At 30.3% G+C, this 18,520-nt stretch overlaps 1 protein-coding gene across 1 annotated transcript in view; it reads left to right on the top strand.

Annotated features, from left to right (window-relative positions):
- LOC132734816 (protein FAM13A-like) overlaps nt 1-18,379 on the top strand; it is an 87,397-nt gene extending 69,018 nt beyond the window's left edge. The window contains exons 19-26 of the mRNA XM_060721669.1: nt 9,257-9,340; nt 9,553-9,639; nt 9,834-9,899; nt 10,260-10,528; nt 11,215-11,317; nt 11,498-11,507; nt 11,843-11,877; nt 12,249-18,379. Coding sequence (XP_060577652.1) covers nt 9,257-9,340; nt 9,553-9,639; nt 9,834-9,899; nt 10,260-10,528; nt 11,215-11,317; nt 11,498-11,507; nt 11,843-11,877; nt 12,249-12,317 — 723 coding nt within the window. The 3' untranslated portion in view covers nt 12,318-18,379. The remainder of the gene's footprint in view (nt 1-9,256; nt 9,341-9,552; nt 9,640-9,833; nt 9,900-10,259; nt 10,529-11,214; nt 11,318-11,497; nt 11,508-11,842; nt 11,878-12,248) is intronic.
- Nucleotides 18,380-18,520: the final 141 nt, after the last annotated feature.

The following is an 18,520-nucleotide window of genomic DNA, read 5'->3' as shown; positions in this document are numbered from 1 at the left end:
AAACTTTGGGGTTTAAAATTTGGGTCTGCCAAAAAGTTGGGGGGGGGGGGGCCTAATTTTACAGGTGAAACGAACCCCAGGGGCCCTCATGGCCCTTTTTGTTTTTTATCTTTTTTTTTGGGATTCTTTTTCAATTTTTTTTAAGAAAATTAAAGGGCTAATAAAATTATATTTATTAGTACATTTTCTAATATAATAAAATATAATTTTTAGATTGACTTTAGGGATAAATTTGGGTTTTTTCTTTCATTCAAGGGAAAAAGGATTTTTACAAGTTATTTTTTATAAAAAAATAATTTGTATAAGTTAAATAGTACTAATAAAAATTTCCTTCTTTTCAATATCGTAAAATTTTTATCTGGGAAAAACTGATCCCTTTGTTAATGCAAAAAAAGAATCAAACAAACCCTTGTCCCTTAAAAGACAGGAATATCTAGCTTTTCGGGGGAAAATGTTTCCCGTGGAAACTCGGGGAGGGCCCCCATTTTATGCCCCCCATAAAAAAATTTCCTAAAAAGCTAGAAATTCCCCCCTAACCCAGCCCAATGTAAGATCCTTTTACCCTTTAGCATGAAAACTGGCTGTTAAAGAACATTGATTGTTTGATTGACTTTTGATAAAGGGATTTAAATGATATAAAATATAACTGTCCCTTTTTTAAAAATATATTTTTTGTATATTTAAAGGAAAAGTACCCAAGGGCTATGTAAGGTTTTCTAGTAACTGCATTTTTTGCTAAGTTTCCCCTTGTGTTTTTGTCAAATATTATACTTAGGTTTGGGAAAATCCCCAAAGGCTAAAATTCTCCCAAAGATAAAACCCAACAAAAAATCTTAACTTAAATTGGGGAAATTTTTTATAACCACATATCACAAACATTTTTATGATTTATTTACTTTTAAAGGGAAAAAAACAGGGAAATTTTTTTGGATTAAATTTTTTTCATCTATGGGGTTTTATGTCCAGTGTTTCCCTTTTTCCCCTTTTTAGGGAAAATAGCCCCTTTTTTAAAATTACCCCTTCTAATACTGAAAAACCCCAAAAAAAACAAATAGAGTTAAAAAGTAAATTTCATTACTTTTAAATTTAAATGTAAATTTCATTTAAACATTTGAAATTTAAAAAATTGTCCAATCTTTTGAGGGTAAAGTTTAATTATTTATGGGGTTTTGAAAAGGAAAAAAATGAAATATGTTTTTTTCTTTTTAGGGGTTTTTGCCAATCTATTTAAAATAAACCAAAAAAAATTAGTCCCCCCCAAAAACATAATGTTTTGCAGATGAATTTTACTGTAACGGGTTATTTTATGATCTTTCCTGCATTTTTTATACAAATTTAAGACGAGTATTATGAGATTATTTCTTGGTTAATTACTGCATGAACTTGAAACTTATAAATATTTATTAGACTAGACATTCTGCAGAAAACCCTCCAAGTGTCTTGATTGCGTTGAATTGATTTTTGTTTGTTTTAGAATAGAGCATGTGTTTGCAGTATTAGTAATTATTGCAGAATTGCACTTTTCTTAAGTATCTTAGACTTAGTCGAGTTCTGAGATTAAAAGGAAAAAATATGCAAAGAGCAAACAGTCATGAATTGATGACGGTCCTGCCTTGAAGATTCTGAAAACAAAATAACAAATCATGCTAAAATCTAGAATCTTTTTATGTTATTCTAGATAAGGAAAAATGATGGACATGTTAGGTGATCTTTAATAAAATAATAACCACCGGACAATTTATAACCAAATGCCTAATCCCTCAAGTATTCAAGATATCATAAACTCAGGTCACAATCTTGATAAATAACTGTAAGGTGCTTTTGTAAAATTCATTGTAGAATTGCAAGAAAAAAAGATCATGTTAACTTTATTAAGTTACTCCTGTTAAATTAAACAAAGATCCATTTCATGAAATACAAACTGAAATTGTGTCACCTTAGAGCAGTAACCGGTTAAAACTTCTATCAAATTAAATAGGTGTTAACCCTTTAGCTGCCAGTTAGGGTTATTTGTTTTATTGTTCACCTATTTGCCAGAGGATTTTCTTAAAATTACTATATTATATTTAATATAAAGCTCGACTATTCGATAAGATAAGTTAGAGCTATTGCCAGTCACCCGAGCTCGGCGTCGGCCGTAAACCACTTATTAGCTCGACTACTCGATAAGAATAAGTAGAGCTATTGCAGGTCACCCGACTCAGGCGTTCGGCGTAACCACTTATGTTAAAATTTTATGTAATAGTTCAAATATTTTCAAAGTCCATTTACATATGGCTTTGAAACTTGCACACTTGTTCACCATCATGACCCCAACCTGTATCAGGAGGAGGTAACTCTATCAAGCATTTTGACAGAATTATGCCCCTTTTTAGCTTCGACTATTCGATTAAGAATAAGTAGAGCTATTGTAGTCACCCGAGCGTCGGCGCGGCGTTTGTGTCCGCGTCGCGTAACCACTTATGTTAAAGTTTTTGTAATAGTTCAAATATTTTCAAAGTCCATTGACATATGGCTTTTGAAACTTTGCACACTTGTTCACCATCATGACCCCAACCTGTAGAACAGGAGGAGGTAACTCTATCAAGCATTTTGACAGAATTATGCCCCTTTTTCGACTTAGAATTTACGTTAAAGTTTTTTGTAATAGTTCAAATATTTTCAAAAAGTCCATTGACATATGGCTTTGAAACTTTGCACACTTGTTCACCATCATGACCCCCAACCTGTAGACAGGAGGAGGTAACTCTATCAAGCATTTTGACAGAATTATGCCCCTTTTTCGACTTAGAATTTACGTTAAAAGTTTTTGTAATAATTTCAAATATTTTCAAAGTCCATTGACATATGGCTTTGAAACTTTGCACACTTGTTCACCATCATGACCCCAACCTGTAGACAGGAGGAGGTAACTCTATCAAGCATTTTGACAGGGAATTATGCCCCTTTTTCGACTTAGAATTTACGTTAAAGTTTTTGTAATAGTTCAAATATTTTCAAAGTCCATTGACATATGGCTTTGAAACTTTGACACTTGTTCACCATCATGACCCCAACCTGTAAACAGGAGGAGGTAACTGTATCAAGCATTTTTTTTACTATCAACACTAAGAATAGTCGAGCGTTGCCCCTTTTTCGACTTAGAATTTACGTTAAAGTTTTTGTAATAGTTCAAATATTTTCAAAGTCCATTGACATATGGCTTTGAAACTTTGCACACTTGTTCACCATCATGACCCCAACCTGTAGACAGGAGGAGGTAACTCTATCAAGCATTTTGACAGAATTATGCCCCTTTTTCGACTTAGAATTTACGTTAAAGTTTTTGTAATAGTTCAAATATTTTCAAAGTCCATTGACATATGGCTTTGAAACTTTGCACACTTGTTCACCATCATGACCCCAACCTGTAGACAGGAGGAGGTAACTCTATCAAGCATTTTGACAGAATTATGCCCCTTTTTCGACTTAGAATTTACGTTAAAGTTTTTGTAATAGTTCAAATATTTTCAAAGTCCATTGACATTGGCTTTGAAACTTTGCACACTTGTTCACCATCATGACCCCAACCTGTAGACAGGAGGAGGTAACTCTATCAAGCATTTTGACAGAATTATGCCCCTTTTTCGACTTAGAATTTACGTTAAAGTTTTGTAATAGTTCAAATATTTTCAAAGTCCATAGACATATGGCTTTGAAACTTTGCACACTTGTTCAACATCATGACCCCAACCTGTAGACAGCAGGAGGTAACTCTATTAAGCATTTTGACAGAATTATGCCCCTTTTTCGACTTAGAATTTACGTTAAAGTTTTTGTAATAGTTCAAATATTTTCAAAGTCCATTGACATATGGCTTTGAAACTTTGCACACTTGTTCAACATCATGACCCCAACCTGTAAACAGGAGGAGGTAACTCTATCAAGCATTTTGACAGAATTATGCCCCTTTTTCGACTTAGAATTTACGTTAAAGTTTTTGTAATAGTTCAAATATTTTCAAAGTCCATTGACATATGGCTTTGAAACTTTGCACACTTGTTCACCATCATGACCCCAACCTGTAAACAGGAGGAGGTAACTGTATCAAGCATTTTTTTTACTATCAAGCACTAATTGTCGATATAAATTTCTTTATATTTATTATATTCTTCTTATTATTATTATAATAATTAATTATTATTATGTATTTTTATAGAAACGGCTAAAAACCGTCCCAAGGGCAAATTTTTCCAAAAAATTTAGGGACGGGTTAAACCCTCCCTTTGGCTAAAGGGGGGTTTAATTGTTTGCACTAAATGATGGATGTTTCCTCCAATATGGATAAATTTGAATTAAAATTTTAAAAAAATTTTCTTTTCCTATTTTAGCTGTTGTAGTTTTTTAACTTGTATAATTATTTTTAATAAGTATTAGCAGTTGCAGAAGAATTACAAATTTTAAAAAAAATTTATTTTGATAAAATTTATTTATTTGACTTGAATTATTATTTGGTTATAGTTTAGATTTATATTTTATTGATTTTAAAAAAAAGGGGTTGCATTGATGGAGAATTTTTAAAATATAATTAAATGAGCCGATTTTATATTTTCAGTCTTTGGAAGTACTGATGATTGAAAATTTCACCGCCAAAATGAAGAGTCAGATGCAAAAAAATACAAGGTATATCTTTTATTATAATGGCAGAGATACTTGCCTAGTTTTTAAAGTTTTGCTAACTAACCTCTGTGAGTTCAAATCTTGATGGGGACTAAGAGGAACCTTTTTGGAGCCCAGGTTACGGAACGTCAGTGTTCTAAAAATTCAGAAAACATCTGGTTAGTGCCTAAAAATAATGCAACAGAAGGCACCTGAGGTGTTTCCTACCAGTTTAAGCTGGAAAAGCCTCACATGACCTATAAAATTAAAAGTCACTTCTAAAAATCGCAGTTCTTTACATGAATTCAGTATTTCAGCCATGGTTTTGGTTGAAAATGTGTTGGCTTTTAAAAATTTTATGCATTATATTTTCAGATTGTAGATCAAATAAAATCCGGCTTTTCTTTAATTTATTTTTTGACATAAAAAATTAATTAACTTCAATTTTTAAAAACAATTTTGAAAAAACCAAGTAAGGGGAGGGCTTTTTTTGGAAATTTTGATGAAAAAAACTAAATGAATCATATTGTTTTATTTCGGGTTTCAAAAAGAAGAAAATCCGGCAGTTAAAAAGAAGTTTTTTGAAAGGGAAACCAGGGTTTAAAAGGTACGAAATTTTAACAACCCCATTTAAAAAAGGGATTAACAATGCTAAGTCTGAGTCATCTTTCAATTTTTATATTGTTTCCACCCAAAAATAAGTTACTGGTTTGGAAAATAGGGGTTTTTTTCCAAACCCTTTTTTAAACCCAGTACAAAAAAAAATTTTACTTTTTTAAAGCCAATTGACAACAGAGTTGGAAACCATTAAATTTTGTTTGTAGTTTGAAAACTCAAAATATTCTCAATTCCATTGTAAGATTGTAATAGTCAATTTGTTTAGTTGTAAAAAGTTTATCTCGATTTGATTTCATGGTGTCAAAAAAGATGGTTGAATTGCACGTTTAAGTATGATAATATCAAAGGGACAAGAGACTTAAACTTTACTTAAGATATTTCCTGATTTTTTCAATATTTACCTCCCTTGCCAAAAGTGGCAGCTATTTTGGGGGTCTATTCTATATGATATAATTGACAAAAAATGAAAAAATCAATGGGAGGTAATAATTGCTATATGAAAAGCATCTATAGAGGTATATTGAAAATTGTTTAATGCCAATGGTGTCATATAGTTTTGGTCATACTAAATGTAGAATATGACTTTTAGTTTTGTTAGGCTATTTAGGGTAGGAGAACACACTTGATTGTGGGTGTGTGTGTGGGGGGGGGGGGTTACAATATCTTGATGGGAGTGGGGTAGGGGCACACTCTTCATGGGTGATACACTCTTGGGTGATAGGGATACATTCTTGATGGATGGTAGGGGTACACTCTTGATGGGGGCTTGGGTCAGATCACATTGTTTTATCCCCGTGGGTCATAGCACTGTAAGAAATATGAGATATAAATTTATGTTTTCACACCCATGACATTTACTATGCATGTGATAGTAACAGACACCAATGTTGTGTTGTTATATTTCAGCCATCCCATGCCGAGAAAGCTGCTAAACCAGAAATTAAAAAGTACATGATGGAACTAAGCAGGACAAGAAAAGAAGCTAAAAGTATATACTTTTGTCTCATTTTGTCTATGCTTATCAGCTGTTGAATGAAAATATTATCTCTAAGTGTATAATAATCTTTTTCATGAATGGAATAGTTTTATATTTAATGAATTCAGTCTGTATTTTTAATTTTGAATATTTTTTTTTATGCCACCGCAGCATCTGCGATGCGGTGGCATATAGCGATTCACCTGTGTGTATGTATGTGTGTGTGTTTGTGTGTGTGTTATAAAGATTATATAGTGAATTTAAAAAAATCTTCTTGTGAAAAACCACTAGTCCAATTTGAACCAAACTTGGCAGGATTGTTCCTTGGGTGAAGGGCTTCCAAAGTTGTTCAAAGAATTTCATTCCATGCAGAAATCTGGTTGCCATTGCAACCAAAAGGAATTATAAGAATAAATTTAAAAAATCTTCTTGTAAACACCCAAAAGGCCTAGAGGTTAGATATTTTGCATAAGGCATTGTCTGGTAGATCTCTAACAAGATTGCTCAAATTATAGCCCTGGGGTCAAAATTGGCCCAGACCAGGGGGTCATTGATTTTCACTATGTACATATAGTAAAAACTTAGAATACCTTCTTGTAAAAACCCGAAAGGCCTAGAGCTTAGATATTTTGCATAAGGCATCATCTGGTAGACCCTTACCAAGATTGTTCAAATAATAGCCCTTGGGTCAAAATCTGCCCTGCCCCGGGGTCATTGATTTTCGCTATATGTACATATAATAAAAACTTAAAACACCCTCTTGTAAAGACCCAAAAGGCCTAGAGCTTAGATATTTTGCATAGGGCATTGTCTGGTAGACCTCTACCCAGATTGTTCCAATTATAGCCCTGGGGGTCAAAATCGGCCCCGCTCCAGGGGTCATTGGTTTTTCCTTATATGTATATAGTAAAAAATCTTCTAGCAATTGACAAATGCTAGAGGTTAGATATTTTGCATGAAACATTGTGTTGTAAACCTCTAGCAAGATTGTTCAAATTATAGCCCTGGGGTCAAAATTGCCCCCGCTCCAGGGGTCATTAGTTTTTCCTTATATGTATATTGTAAAAAATTATAAAAAAATGTTATTATCTGAAGGTACAAGGCTTACAGCTTTATTATTTGTTAAATGATACCATCTAAAGGTACTCTACCAAAATTGTTCAAATTTTGCCTCTTGTGTCAAAATTAGCCCCGCCCTTGGGAGCCATAGGTTTATCTTATATGTATAGAGTTAAAACTTAAAAAATCATCTTCTCTACATTTACCAAGGATAGAGTTAAGATATTTTGCATGAAACATTGTGTAGTGAACCTCTAGCAAGATTATTCAAATTATAGCCCTGGGGTCAAAATTTGGTTCCGCCCCAGGGGTTCATTGATTTTCATTATGTACATATAGTGAAAAAAAAATTTTTTGTTCTGAAGGTTCAAGGCATAGAGCTTTGATGTTTGATAATGTAATATCATCTATAGGTCCTCTACCAAAGTTGTTCAAATGTCAAAAATTGGCCTGCCTGGGGCAGTGATTCTCATTATGTACATGTAGTAAAAAACAAAAATAAAACAAATGTTATCTGAATTGGAGAAAGCTATAGCTTGAAATGTTGTTTGGTGACCTGTATCAAGATTGTTATTAAACCCTTGGGTCAAAAATTATGCTCTTGCCCAAGGGGACAGTGACCTACTTCTTGTCCTTTGATGTACAACCAATGACATTTTGACCATGGCACAGTTTTTAGTTGTAAAATTGAACTTTGACCTAGATTTTGGTGATGTGAACTTCTTTCTTGTTCTTTGATGTACAGCTATGAAATTTGAACCATGCAGTGGCATAGCATTTTTCTCAAATGCAATCTTGTTTTAAGTTAATTGTCTACTTAATTGTTAATGTTTAAGTTTGTTTTATAGTTCAAAACGAAATAATTCTGTGTATGTAAAGCAACATTCATTTGAGCTGTGTCCCGCCAAAACCAACGTAATGTGTTTGCGACAAACATGGATCCAGATCAGCCTGCACAGTCTGATCAGGAACCATGCTGTTGGCTTACAAAATCTATTACAAGTAGAGAAACTGATAGCGAACAGAATGGATCCTGATCAGACTGGGCTGGTCTGGATCCCATTGCTGGTCGCAAACCCCTTATTTGTTGGTTTTTGTCAAGACATGGCTCATTCATTTGTTTTGATTTTATTAAGTTTAGTTTAATTTGAGAAAAAGCGACTGTTTGAAACACTTTAAAGGGAAATTTTTAAAAGTTTTAAAAAATGTATATATTATTGATTAAAAATTTTTATTTTCATAACTACCCTTTTTAGACTTTCTGAAAACCCCAGTTTTAATCAGGGTTTCCTAAAAGTAAATTTTACTGTTTGATTAAAAAAGGGATAAAAAATCAGTTTAAAAATTTTTAGTTTTATGTTGTTAGACTGAAAAAGGAAGCGGGGATGGGTTCAAGGTTTACGTCATGGGGGCGGAGCGTCCTCAAACCCGGGGAGGGGTACAGATCCCCCAGATGCCCATAAATGCAGATCCAAGCATGTTTTGACAACTTTTATGTCATATTAAAGAAAATTAAAGAAAAGAAAAGGATTTCCAAAAAAAAACCCGAAAAATATAGAGGTAAATTATTAAGTTATTTTTGTAAGTTACTTAACATGTTCTCTAAAAAAAATAATGGTGTAGTCTATAATTGTCCTATAGGCATCTGTTGTATTTGAAAGTTACTTAATGTGTTCTCAAAAGATGTAGTCTATAATAATTGTCCTATAGGCATCTGTTTATCAAGGCATTTAGCAAAAGTATCTCTTGATTATATTTGAAATATTATTTTAAAAAAAGGGTTTCTAGAAATTAGAATATGGTAATTTCTTGAAAAAAGGCTGGTAGGTTTGTCGGTATATTTTCATATATAATTGGGTTTTGATATTAATACCAACTATCATGCTATATTTGCTTGAAAGCAACTGTTTTATTATATGACTTTACAGAAGAGGAGGTTAAGACGATGTTTTATGTATATTTCAGTTGATGAAACATGAGCAGGTTCAAGACGAGAAGTTAGCAGTACAAAAAGCTCTGCTACATTTTGAAGGAATCCATGGACGTCCGGTAAGATTTTTATAGTCACCTGAAACCTGACATGATAAATATTCACACCGTTTGCTTTATAAAATACTTGATAAGCCAAAAATCTACTTGTCAAACTTAGGTTGATTTTGTATATTGTTCTTAAAGTGAAAAATATATTTTTTTTGTATAAAGCAGTTGTACATCAACCATTGGAATGAAAAGTGCGTTAAACTTCTTTGGTAAATTTTCAGAAATCAAGGGACGAGAAAGACTTGATGCGACCATTATATGATAGATACCGAACTATAAAAAGATTGCTTTCACGACAACCAATGTCTGTAAGTATGTTGTCTAGAGACATGACTTCATTCTTTCCTTTTTCTTTAGTCAAGAACTATTCAGAAGTTCACCAACTCTACAGATTTTGTACCAGTAATATTCCAAATTGCCTGTAACAGTTTACCCAAGTGTAAAGGTAAATTAATGTTTTGCTAGTGTGATATTATAATATATAATTTGTTTGTGATTTCAGCCGCGGGGAAACTTGGAGTTACAGTCTGTACCAGAAGATAAACCTATTGATATCCATTCAAAATATGTAAGTTTTTACCACATTATATAGATAATCTGAAATATATACATTTATAAAACTTCTATAAGCATTATTTCTAGGTACATATTTTTTAGCTTTTCTTTATGATGTGTTTTTGTAAAACATTCCTTTTTTACTAGAATTGAAAAAAGAAATATTTTTCCTGAAATATAAAATGTTGTTTTTTTTCCCTGATGGAAAAAAAAAGTAGTTCTTATTCCTTGAATATAGAATGTTTCCGCATTACCAATGTAAAATGTTCATTTTCTTTCTCTAAATGTAAATGTTTATTTTTTCCACGAATGTGAAATGTTTTGTTGAATTTTTTCCATGTAATGTAAACTGTTTATTTTCTTCCACTTAAAGGATAATAGTAACATGAACACAGAAAACAGACCGGCAGTGTCAATCCGAGTACCGACAGCTGTAATGGAAAATGACGAGGATGATGAGCAGGTGGCGCCACTGGGCACCATGGAATTTGCTGTAACTAGGGATTTTTCAATATTGAAACAACGGCCAATATCAGTGGATGATCAGGGCCCTCATTCTCCGAAAGCTCGGAGAAAACTAGAGCTGAGGGAAGACATAGAAAATAGAAATACAACTCAATCAAATCTCCATGAATTAGCCGTGTATGTAGAAAACATTCTTTGTTTATTTATTTTTTCTTTTTAAAAACATTTTTAAAGTCGCTTATTTTTTCACTTTTTTAAATTCCCAAATTTTGGAAACCAATGTTTTTTACCTGGGCCTTTGCTGAAAAGCTCTTTTAAAATTAAAGTGACTTTTTTCCCAACCCATGGGAAGGGTGAAAGTCAAAAAAAAGTTAAACATTTTTTCAAAATTTTCCCCAATTCAATTTATTAAAAATTTTAACCCTTTTTAAAAAACCAATTAAAAAATCCATAAAAAAATTAACTTTTATATATTTTTGTACATTATATTTTTCCCCTTTAAAAACATTTCAAATATTTTCCCCCAATTTATTTTGTTTTTTAAAAATTTTTTTACCTTTTAATAACAACCAGTTTAAATTAAAAATTTTTTTTTTTAAAAAAAGTCTTTTAAAAGTCAATTTGACAATGACAAAATGAGCATAATGTCACTTTAAATGGTCCTGATCTTTATCAGTTTAATTTCCTTAATTTATTACAATAGAATACATGAAAATCACATATGATTTTAAATCAGGAATCAAAACTCTTGTTTAGCTAGTAAAAACACTAAATAGATTTTGTTCTGATAAAATATTTATAAAAACATTTTAAGATTGCATGAAGGTTATATTCAATTGTTTAATATGTTGTTTTTTTTCTAGGCCTGAACTTCAAGATGAGTTGATTAGATCTCGAAATTCAAAGAAAAGATTACGGAAAACACTTCGTGATTTTGAAGAGGCTTTTCACAGAAAAACTGGGCGGTAAATATATTGATATAAAAATTGTCTTTGAATTAATCCATTAAAATTCTGTAAGAATATGTGGAATTGTATTTCCTTTTTTTTTAAATCAAATATGAAATGGATTTTGATTTTGGTTTTTTAAATTTAAGGAAAAACCCAGAAAAAGATCTTAATTCGGGAAAGAATGTGAGCTTGATAGGTTCTATTTGGTGGGAAGGGGCAAGTCATTATTTGTGCTACCTTAAAAGGGTCCCCTTTTCCAAAGGGGAATTTATCCTTTAAATGGACTTGCCCCATCTTTTAAATTTCGGGAAAAAAAAACCCCTTTTATCTTTTAAAGGGGGAAAAATTTTCAAAAAAATGTACTGATTTGTTTAAACCCAACAGTCCTGATCTTTGATCAAAGGGCACAGATTTTGCATTTTTAATTTTTGGCTCCCACTGGTTTTGGATTTTATTAAATTTAAACCTGGCAGGGGTAAAGTTTTAAAACCCAATCCTTTGATTTTATTTAAAGAAAATTTGGGTTGAGAAAATTAAACAGAAATACCTATGCAAACAGAATATAATGAATATAAGGTAAGATGTGATGAAATTCAGTTAAAATTTCAACTATCGCTACTGAAAAATAAAAAAAAAACTGTGTGTGACTATTTCTATAGCTGTAGTAAATGAATATTTCACTCCCTTATGACCATATTGTCATATTTCATTAAGTCTAATCCTTTTTTGAATCAGTGAAACTGATTACAAAAACCGCTTTTTCTAAATAAAAAGGATTTTTTTGCATCTTTTCATTGTGATATTTTGCCTTTTTTCTTTTCTTTAAATACTTTGTTTCTTTTTAACCTACATATTAAATTGTATTTGTTTTATGATATGAACAAATACAATTTTTAAAAAAAGTGATTAACTATTTATAATAATTATTATATAACTTTTAATTTCAGCAAATAAAAGCCAGATTAAAGTTATTAGAAGCCCTATTGTCAAAACATCACCATCATTCTGATCTCTAGTCAAAGTATAGACTCTCGTAGTATGATCAGAGAGACGGACAGTTAGTGAACGGTTACGTTGTGATAAAACAGCCCTGAAATAAAAAATCTTGACCCATAGATATTTGGCTATATTCAGAAGCTGTTTGTCTTAGTGCCTAAATGTTTATGTAACACCAGCAAGCATCTTGTATATTACACACATTCACCTATTGTACAGTACAATTTTCAGTGTATTTGGCTTCCAAGTGTTAGCATATTCATTAGATGTGCATATACATGTACTGATACGTCATGGAAAGAGAGGAAGTTTGTAAGGGACACCTAAACGAAAGGTCTAAACATAACTTGTAGTGAAGTGGAAACACATGACTCATGATTGTGTTTATTTAGAATGAAGTATGCCGGTGACAGGTGAACATTTAAAAGTGCTAAGTAATAGTTGAGGATTCATGTTTTATTAGTTGTCATGGTGACCAGCTAGAGACATTTTATTTACAAAATAAGACTGAAAGAGAATTGGGTTTTTACTCCAATGTAAAAATAATGTACTGAAAGAGGGGATATATTTGTGATGTTAATTTGTTAAAACTGTAACTTGAGGGTGACTATTAGTGAATTGTTTTAGGGGGTTTCACTGATGAAAATATTGAGGGTACCTGTATTGGGTAAGAGTTGTGACTTTTAGGGTATGATATACATAAATGTTTGAATTAAGGGAACAAATTGATAGTGCCAAATGTCAAGTGATGTGTGAAAATAAGAAATATTTTGCCATAAGTCTACAAGATATATACATATGTAACATCATGCCTGATATTTTATATATACACCGTATTGTTTCTATTTAACGCCCACAGAGCTTTTTTCCCAAATGGGGAATATTATTCAATTATAAAATCATTATTCATTATAATGATCTAATATTTAATACAAGATTATTTTTTTAATGATTTTACATAACAAAATATGGTGGGGCGCTAATTAGAAACAATATGGTATGTACATTGTGCTTATTACAACTGTGTTATCATTAAGTTTTGTTTGAAAATTTGTTGAATTTTCATATAGCAATAATAATCTGTTCAATGTATATGCCAAGTTATATAAAGTATTATATGTACATGAGGTCTGCTTGGTTTTCAGACTCACATGGATGACATAAACACATACATTTTTATTACATTTAAGGCAGATACTTAAAAAATAATAATTTCTTTACATTGTCAATTTAAGAAGCATAAGTGTGAAATGGGAGGTTTGGTTTTTGTATGAAGAAAAAAAATTAATATAATCTATTAAAAAATTATGAAAATATGGACTTTTAACTGGTAATTATGCTGTGATGAAAATGATATTGCCTCAGTCATTGTTAGTTTTTTTATACACATCATATTCATCAGCTGAAAGTTCATTATTTGTTTTATTATAAATTCTGTAAATAGCTTTTATATGCATTTCAAATCTGCATCTAAGTAGAACTCAAAGCAACATTTTTTTAAGGTCTTGTCAAAATCATCCTAGCAATAGCAACAAAATAAATGTGACATCAAGTCATTTTATCGCATCCTTTTGCAGATTTCCCAAAAAAAATATTTTCAGGAAAAACTGATGAATTTTCATTGACAATTTGTTTTTTTTACCAGATAAAAAGTTATCTAAAAGGAATGTACTCTGATATATTAAGACCTATTACATTTTTCAAAATATTATGTCTAAACCAATCAGAGAAAGGCATTTCAAAGCTATTTATAGATAATATAAATAATAGACTTTAGGTATTTTTCATGTGGATTAAAAGATATTATACCAAACTAGGCAAATGTGGGTTTTTCCAAGCTTATTCCCTGGTACAATAAGACTTTTAATGTTAAAGCTTCACGATGCACTACTGGTCACAATAGATTAGTCAACCTGTTGTGCTTATTAAGCTGTAACTGTAAAAGTTGTTTTGTACTCCCAGATTTGCTGGGAAAACCCCAAAATATTTTAAATCCCGGAGTAATTCTATTGACCTATCTGTCTGTTAACAAATAAATAAGATGTTGATATTAAGATTTATATTACGAAATCCATTTGAAATGTTTACTGGAGATATATTCTTTTACCCTCACAAACTGTCTCTTGACAAACTGTTAAATTCCCGTCTCCTTTTAAAATTCATTTCATCAGTATATGATGAAGTAAATAAAAATTTATTGTAGATATTTTTTATTCTGTATTATTTTTCTTTATAAATGAATATGTTGAAGACATCATTTGAAAAACCTTAATATATGTACACATATTTATTCTTTCAAAATAATCATTAGTTGTACAATAGTTGATGCTTTAAGTTTCCTTTTTTCTTGTCGAATTTCTTTGTTATCTTATTCAAAAGCTTTACATTTAGTTTGTATTTACACAAGAAATTTTCGTCATAATAATTATATAAAAAAAAGAAATTTTATATTTTCATTTAAGTCCCGAAATTGCTTTAACCAGTATTATAATGTTCATGCCATAACCTAGAATTGTTTTAATTTACTATTTTCCAGATGGAACAATATAATTGGTCTGAGAAATAACCAATCACTTGCTGTTTGTCATCATTTAAGGTTATATAATATCATCTGGTGCTTTGGATATATATTTACTATTAAAACTAGAAAATCCCCAAAGCTTGAAAGTGTAATATAACCAGGGGAGTATTAATGCGACTTAATATCTTAACCAGGAAAAGAATTGGTGCTTATCAGTATCTGTTACAAAGAGAAATAACTCTTCCTCTCAAAAATATTCTCACTGTAGAAGAAAAAAAATTAACACAATAAAATTTGAATCCTGTTATCCATCTCACAAAATGTATAATAGAAAATTTTTTTAAATATTATTTTTGTATTTGACTGATTAAAGTCAGTGATATCAAAGTTCAATGCGTATTGGCATTCAGAAAAAACATTTGCCTTTGGCCATTTACAAATATATATCATTATGGCAAAGATCAATACATGTGATATAACTATAAACATAAATATATGTACAATAATACTATTTACGATATCAAGATAGTTTCTTGTTTCTTTTGTAAAATTTTGAGTATAAACTTTCATTAGAAGCTTTAGTTAAAAATTTATCTTATGAATGTTAATTTTTAGCTAATATATTTACTGAGTGTTATTTCAATGAAAGAACTGGTTTGTCAAGCCATGATGAAAATATAAAAATGTCTGTCTCATTAAGTCAGTGAAAATTATTATCATAATTATCAAAACTGATAAATTCAAATTTGGTTGTGTTACCATTATGTTATAATTAATGATTATATTTGCATACAGTAGAGACTGTGTTCAAGGTATTTATTATAAATAACAAAGCTATTTGTACCCAGTAGGTTACTGTAAGATAATGGTTACTCACATGTTACACGAGCTTATCATGATGTGGTGAATTTAGCAGGTTGCTAAGATATGATGAAAAATGTGTTGAAATCGGTGTTAAACACTGACAGATATACAAACAAAAATTTAACTTCTCGATGATGGTTATAATCATAGATTTATAAAAAAAAAATAAAATAAAAAAATAGAACTTACTAGAGATATAAACAGTTAATACACAAAGTAAAACTTCATTAACAATATATAAATAGAACTTATCTTAGATATAATTAGGGCAATTTCTATTTGATTATTAACAGAGTTATAAAAGGGCAGTTCCTATTTTGATTATTAACAAGAGTTATAAAAAGGGCTATTTCTGTTCTTATTATCTAATCAATTAATTAGTTTACCTTTGTTGTGTATAGAAGGATGTTTATTAGGCATTCATGCTACTTGAGAGATTCAGATTATTTTTTACATGAAAAAGAGAATAATGTTGGTTTACAGTTGTTAATGTTCCATATGAAAATTTGAATTCCTTCTGAAATTTTTTGTGATGATCTTGACTCAAAAAATATTGTTTCTAGATGTGATACCTTTTTAAAAAGACATTTGTATAGAAGTTAAATCATATTAAATTGTTAAAGGTCCATTATGTCTCAGAATTGCTTTTATTTTTATTCCTTGAAAAGCTTGTTTATTTTTGGTAACCTGTTATATATTCTAAAAGGTTACTCATTGGAGAATTACCTGAACCATTTTTACTTCTATTGACTTTTGGCAATTAGTGCACTTTTAGTAATTGAGTATTTTGTATGGAAGTCAAAATAATACTTTATGACTATATTCCTACTTTTATAACAATAATTTCAAATTACACACTACTTTCTTCATCAACAAAATTTAATATTAAATTGCTATAAAAGTAATGGTAGCCCTATCTAGAGAAGGGAAAAACTGATTGGTTTCTGAAGCATAATATGCCTTTTAAAACTCGGTGGTTATTGTACAGAGTGGTGAGAAATGACAGCATGGCCTCAGTTACATTTATGATGTACACAGATGGTTGATAAAGCCATGTTGTTGTAAAACTTATTGACTGATATATTGCATACAGGTAGTCCAGCATTCCATTATTATATGTTTTAATATCTTTATTTTATAATTTTAAGATGATTTTCTTTTTCGCATACAATAAGAAATTAGTGTTTTTTTGTTGTTTTTTTGTTTTGGTTTTTTTTTTCAAAATAGATCATAATTATTTGCATAAATAAGGAAAAGAATTTATATCAATATATATTTTTATTAATATTATTCTACTTTTGTTTTAAATATTGGCATGCTATAAGTGTGACTGAAACAGTGAAGTAAAAAAAAATTATTTACAGATTTATATAAAAGTATTTACAGTGAATAAAAAATAATGTACAAGTTCATAAAGAGGTATTAAAAATATGTAACAAAATATACATGTATGATGAATAGTAAGTACATTGTTGTATGTGGTGCCAGGAGCCAGATGACTTTTAAGTTATATAAATTGTTTCCCGGCTTGTTTGGGCAATGATCATTGGGCACAATAGATAGAAACAAGTTAAAGGGGTCATACAGATTTTATATTAAGATAAACACCTTTTATTTTGATTGCTCCCTATCCAAATTTTTTTTTTCTTTCTTGCTTAATAGAATTAGACATGTTGATTTGTTTATTTTATGAGCAAGTTTGTTTACATTAAAAGGTTGTGTATTGATGACGTATTATACAATAATGGATCAGTGTTATTATTTATTTACTTATATTATTAGATTAATGTATCAATAGATGAATGGTCTTCATCTGACCTGCTTATATTAATGTTTCAGTATTATATATCATGGAACATTTTTTAAAGCATGTTTTTATATTAAAGAAACGAAATGTTGCCCTATTGTTCTGTGAAAGATCTGACATTGGTACAACACAATATAGCAGTATATAAATAACACATAGGTTTGTGACTAACAGTAAACATATTATCCCGAGGAAAATACTGTTACCCGAGGCATTAGTCAAGGGTAACAGTATTTTTACAAGGGATAATATTTTTGCAGTTACTCACAAACATATGTGTTATTTATATTATTACTCAGAACAAATACTTCATTGGGACACTATTTCTATATGCATTTATCTTTCAAATTTATACTGTGAAAAAGTACTGTTACCTATGTAACAGTACAAAAATTATTAGTCACATAGTACACTTGAATTAGCAGTAAGAATAATTTCCATAGGCCTATGGGAAATTAACATTACAAAAATAGTGAGAGGTAATAATATAGTCTTTACCATTATGTATGGAAAAATGTATTTATACATGTAATATTTCCAATTTTGTACCCTGTTTTACCAACATTTAAGAATGAGGGGGGTGAAACATTGATTGTTCCTTATAGAATATCTGTTAGAGAGTGAGTACTCTTAAATGTATATTATACCTATAATCATTAGATTTTTATTAGGTGAAATAAAACTTGTTGGTGAAATATGTTTGGCCATATTTCCCCCGAAATTGTATGAAAGTCCTGTTACATGCTACAGTTATTTAGTTGTTTGTTGATAAATAGAAATTATTTATTTTATAAGTTTTACATTTTTTGACAAATACTGTATTAAAGAAAACAGTTGTTCAGTTATCTATATACAGTTCTTTGAAATAAATCACACTATATGAAATATTGCTTTCTGTGTCACTTGTATTTTATAACCATGTTTTTACTACAAAAAACTCCAGTAATCAGTATTTACCCATGTTCAACTCCCCCTTAATTTAAGAGATTTCAGCTTAACTTCCACAGAATGGTTACTATTATTCCCTGGCA

Source organism: Ruditapes philippinarum, unplaced genomic scaffold (genome assembly GCF_026571515.1).
Source record: "Ruditapes philippinarum isolate M1 unplaced genomic scaffold, ASM2657151v2 ctg39_1_1_1_1, whole genome shotgun sequence".
Classification (NCBI taxonomy): domain Eukaryota; kingdom Metazoa; phylum Mollusca; class Bivalvia; order Venerida; family Veneridae; genus Ruditapes; species Ruditapes philippinarum.
This window is presented reverse-complemented; position numbering and strand designations above follow the sequence as displayed.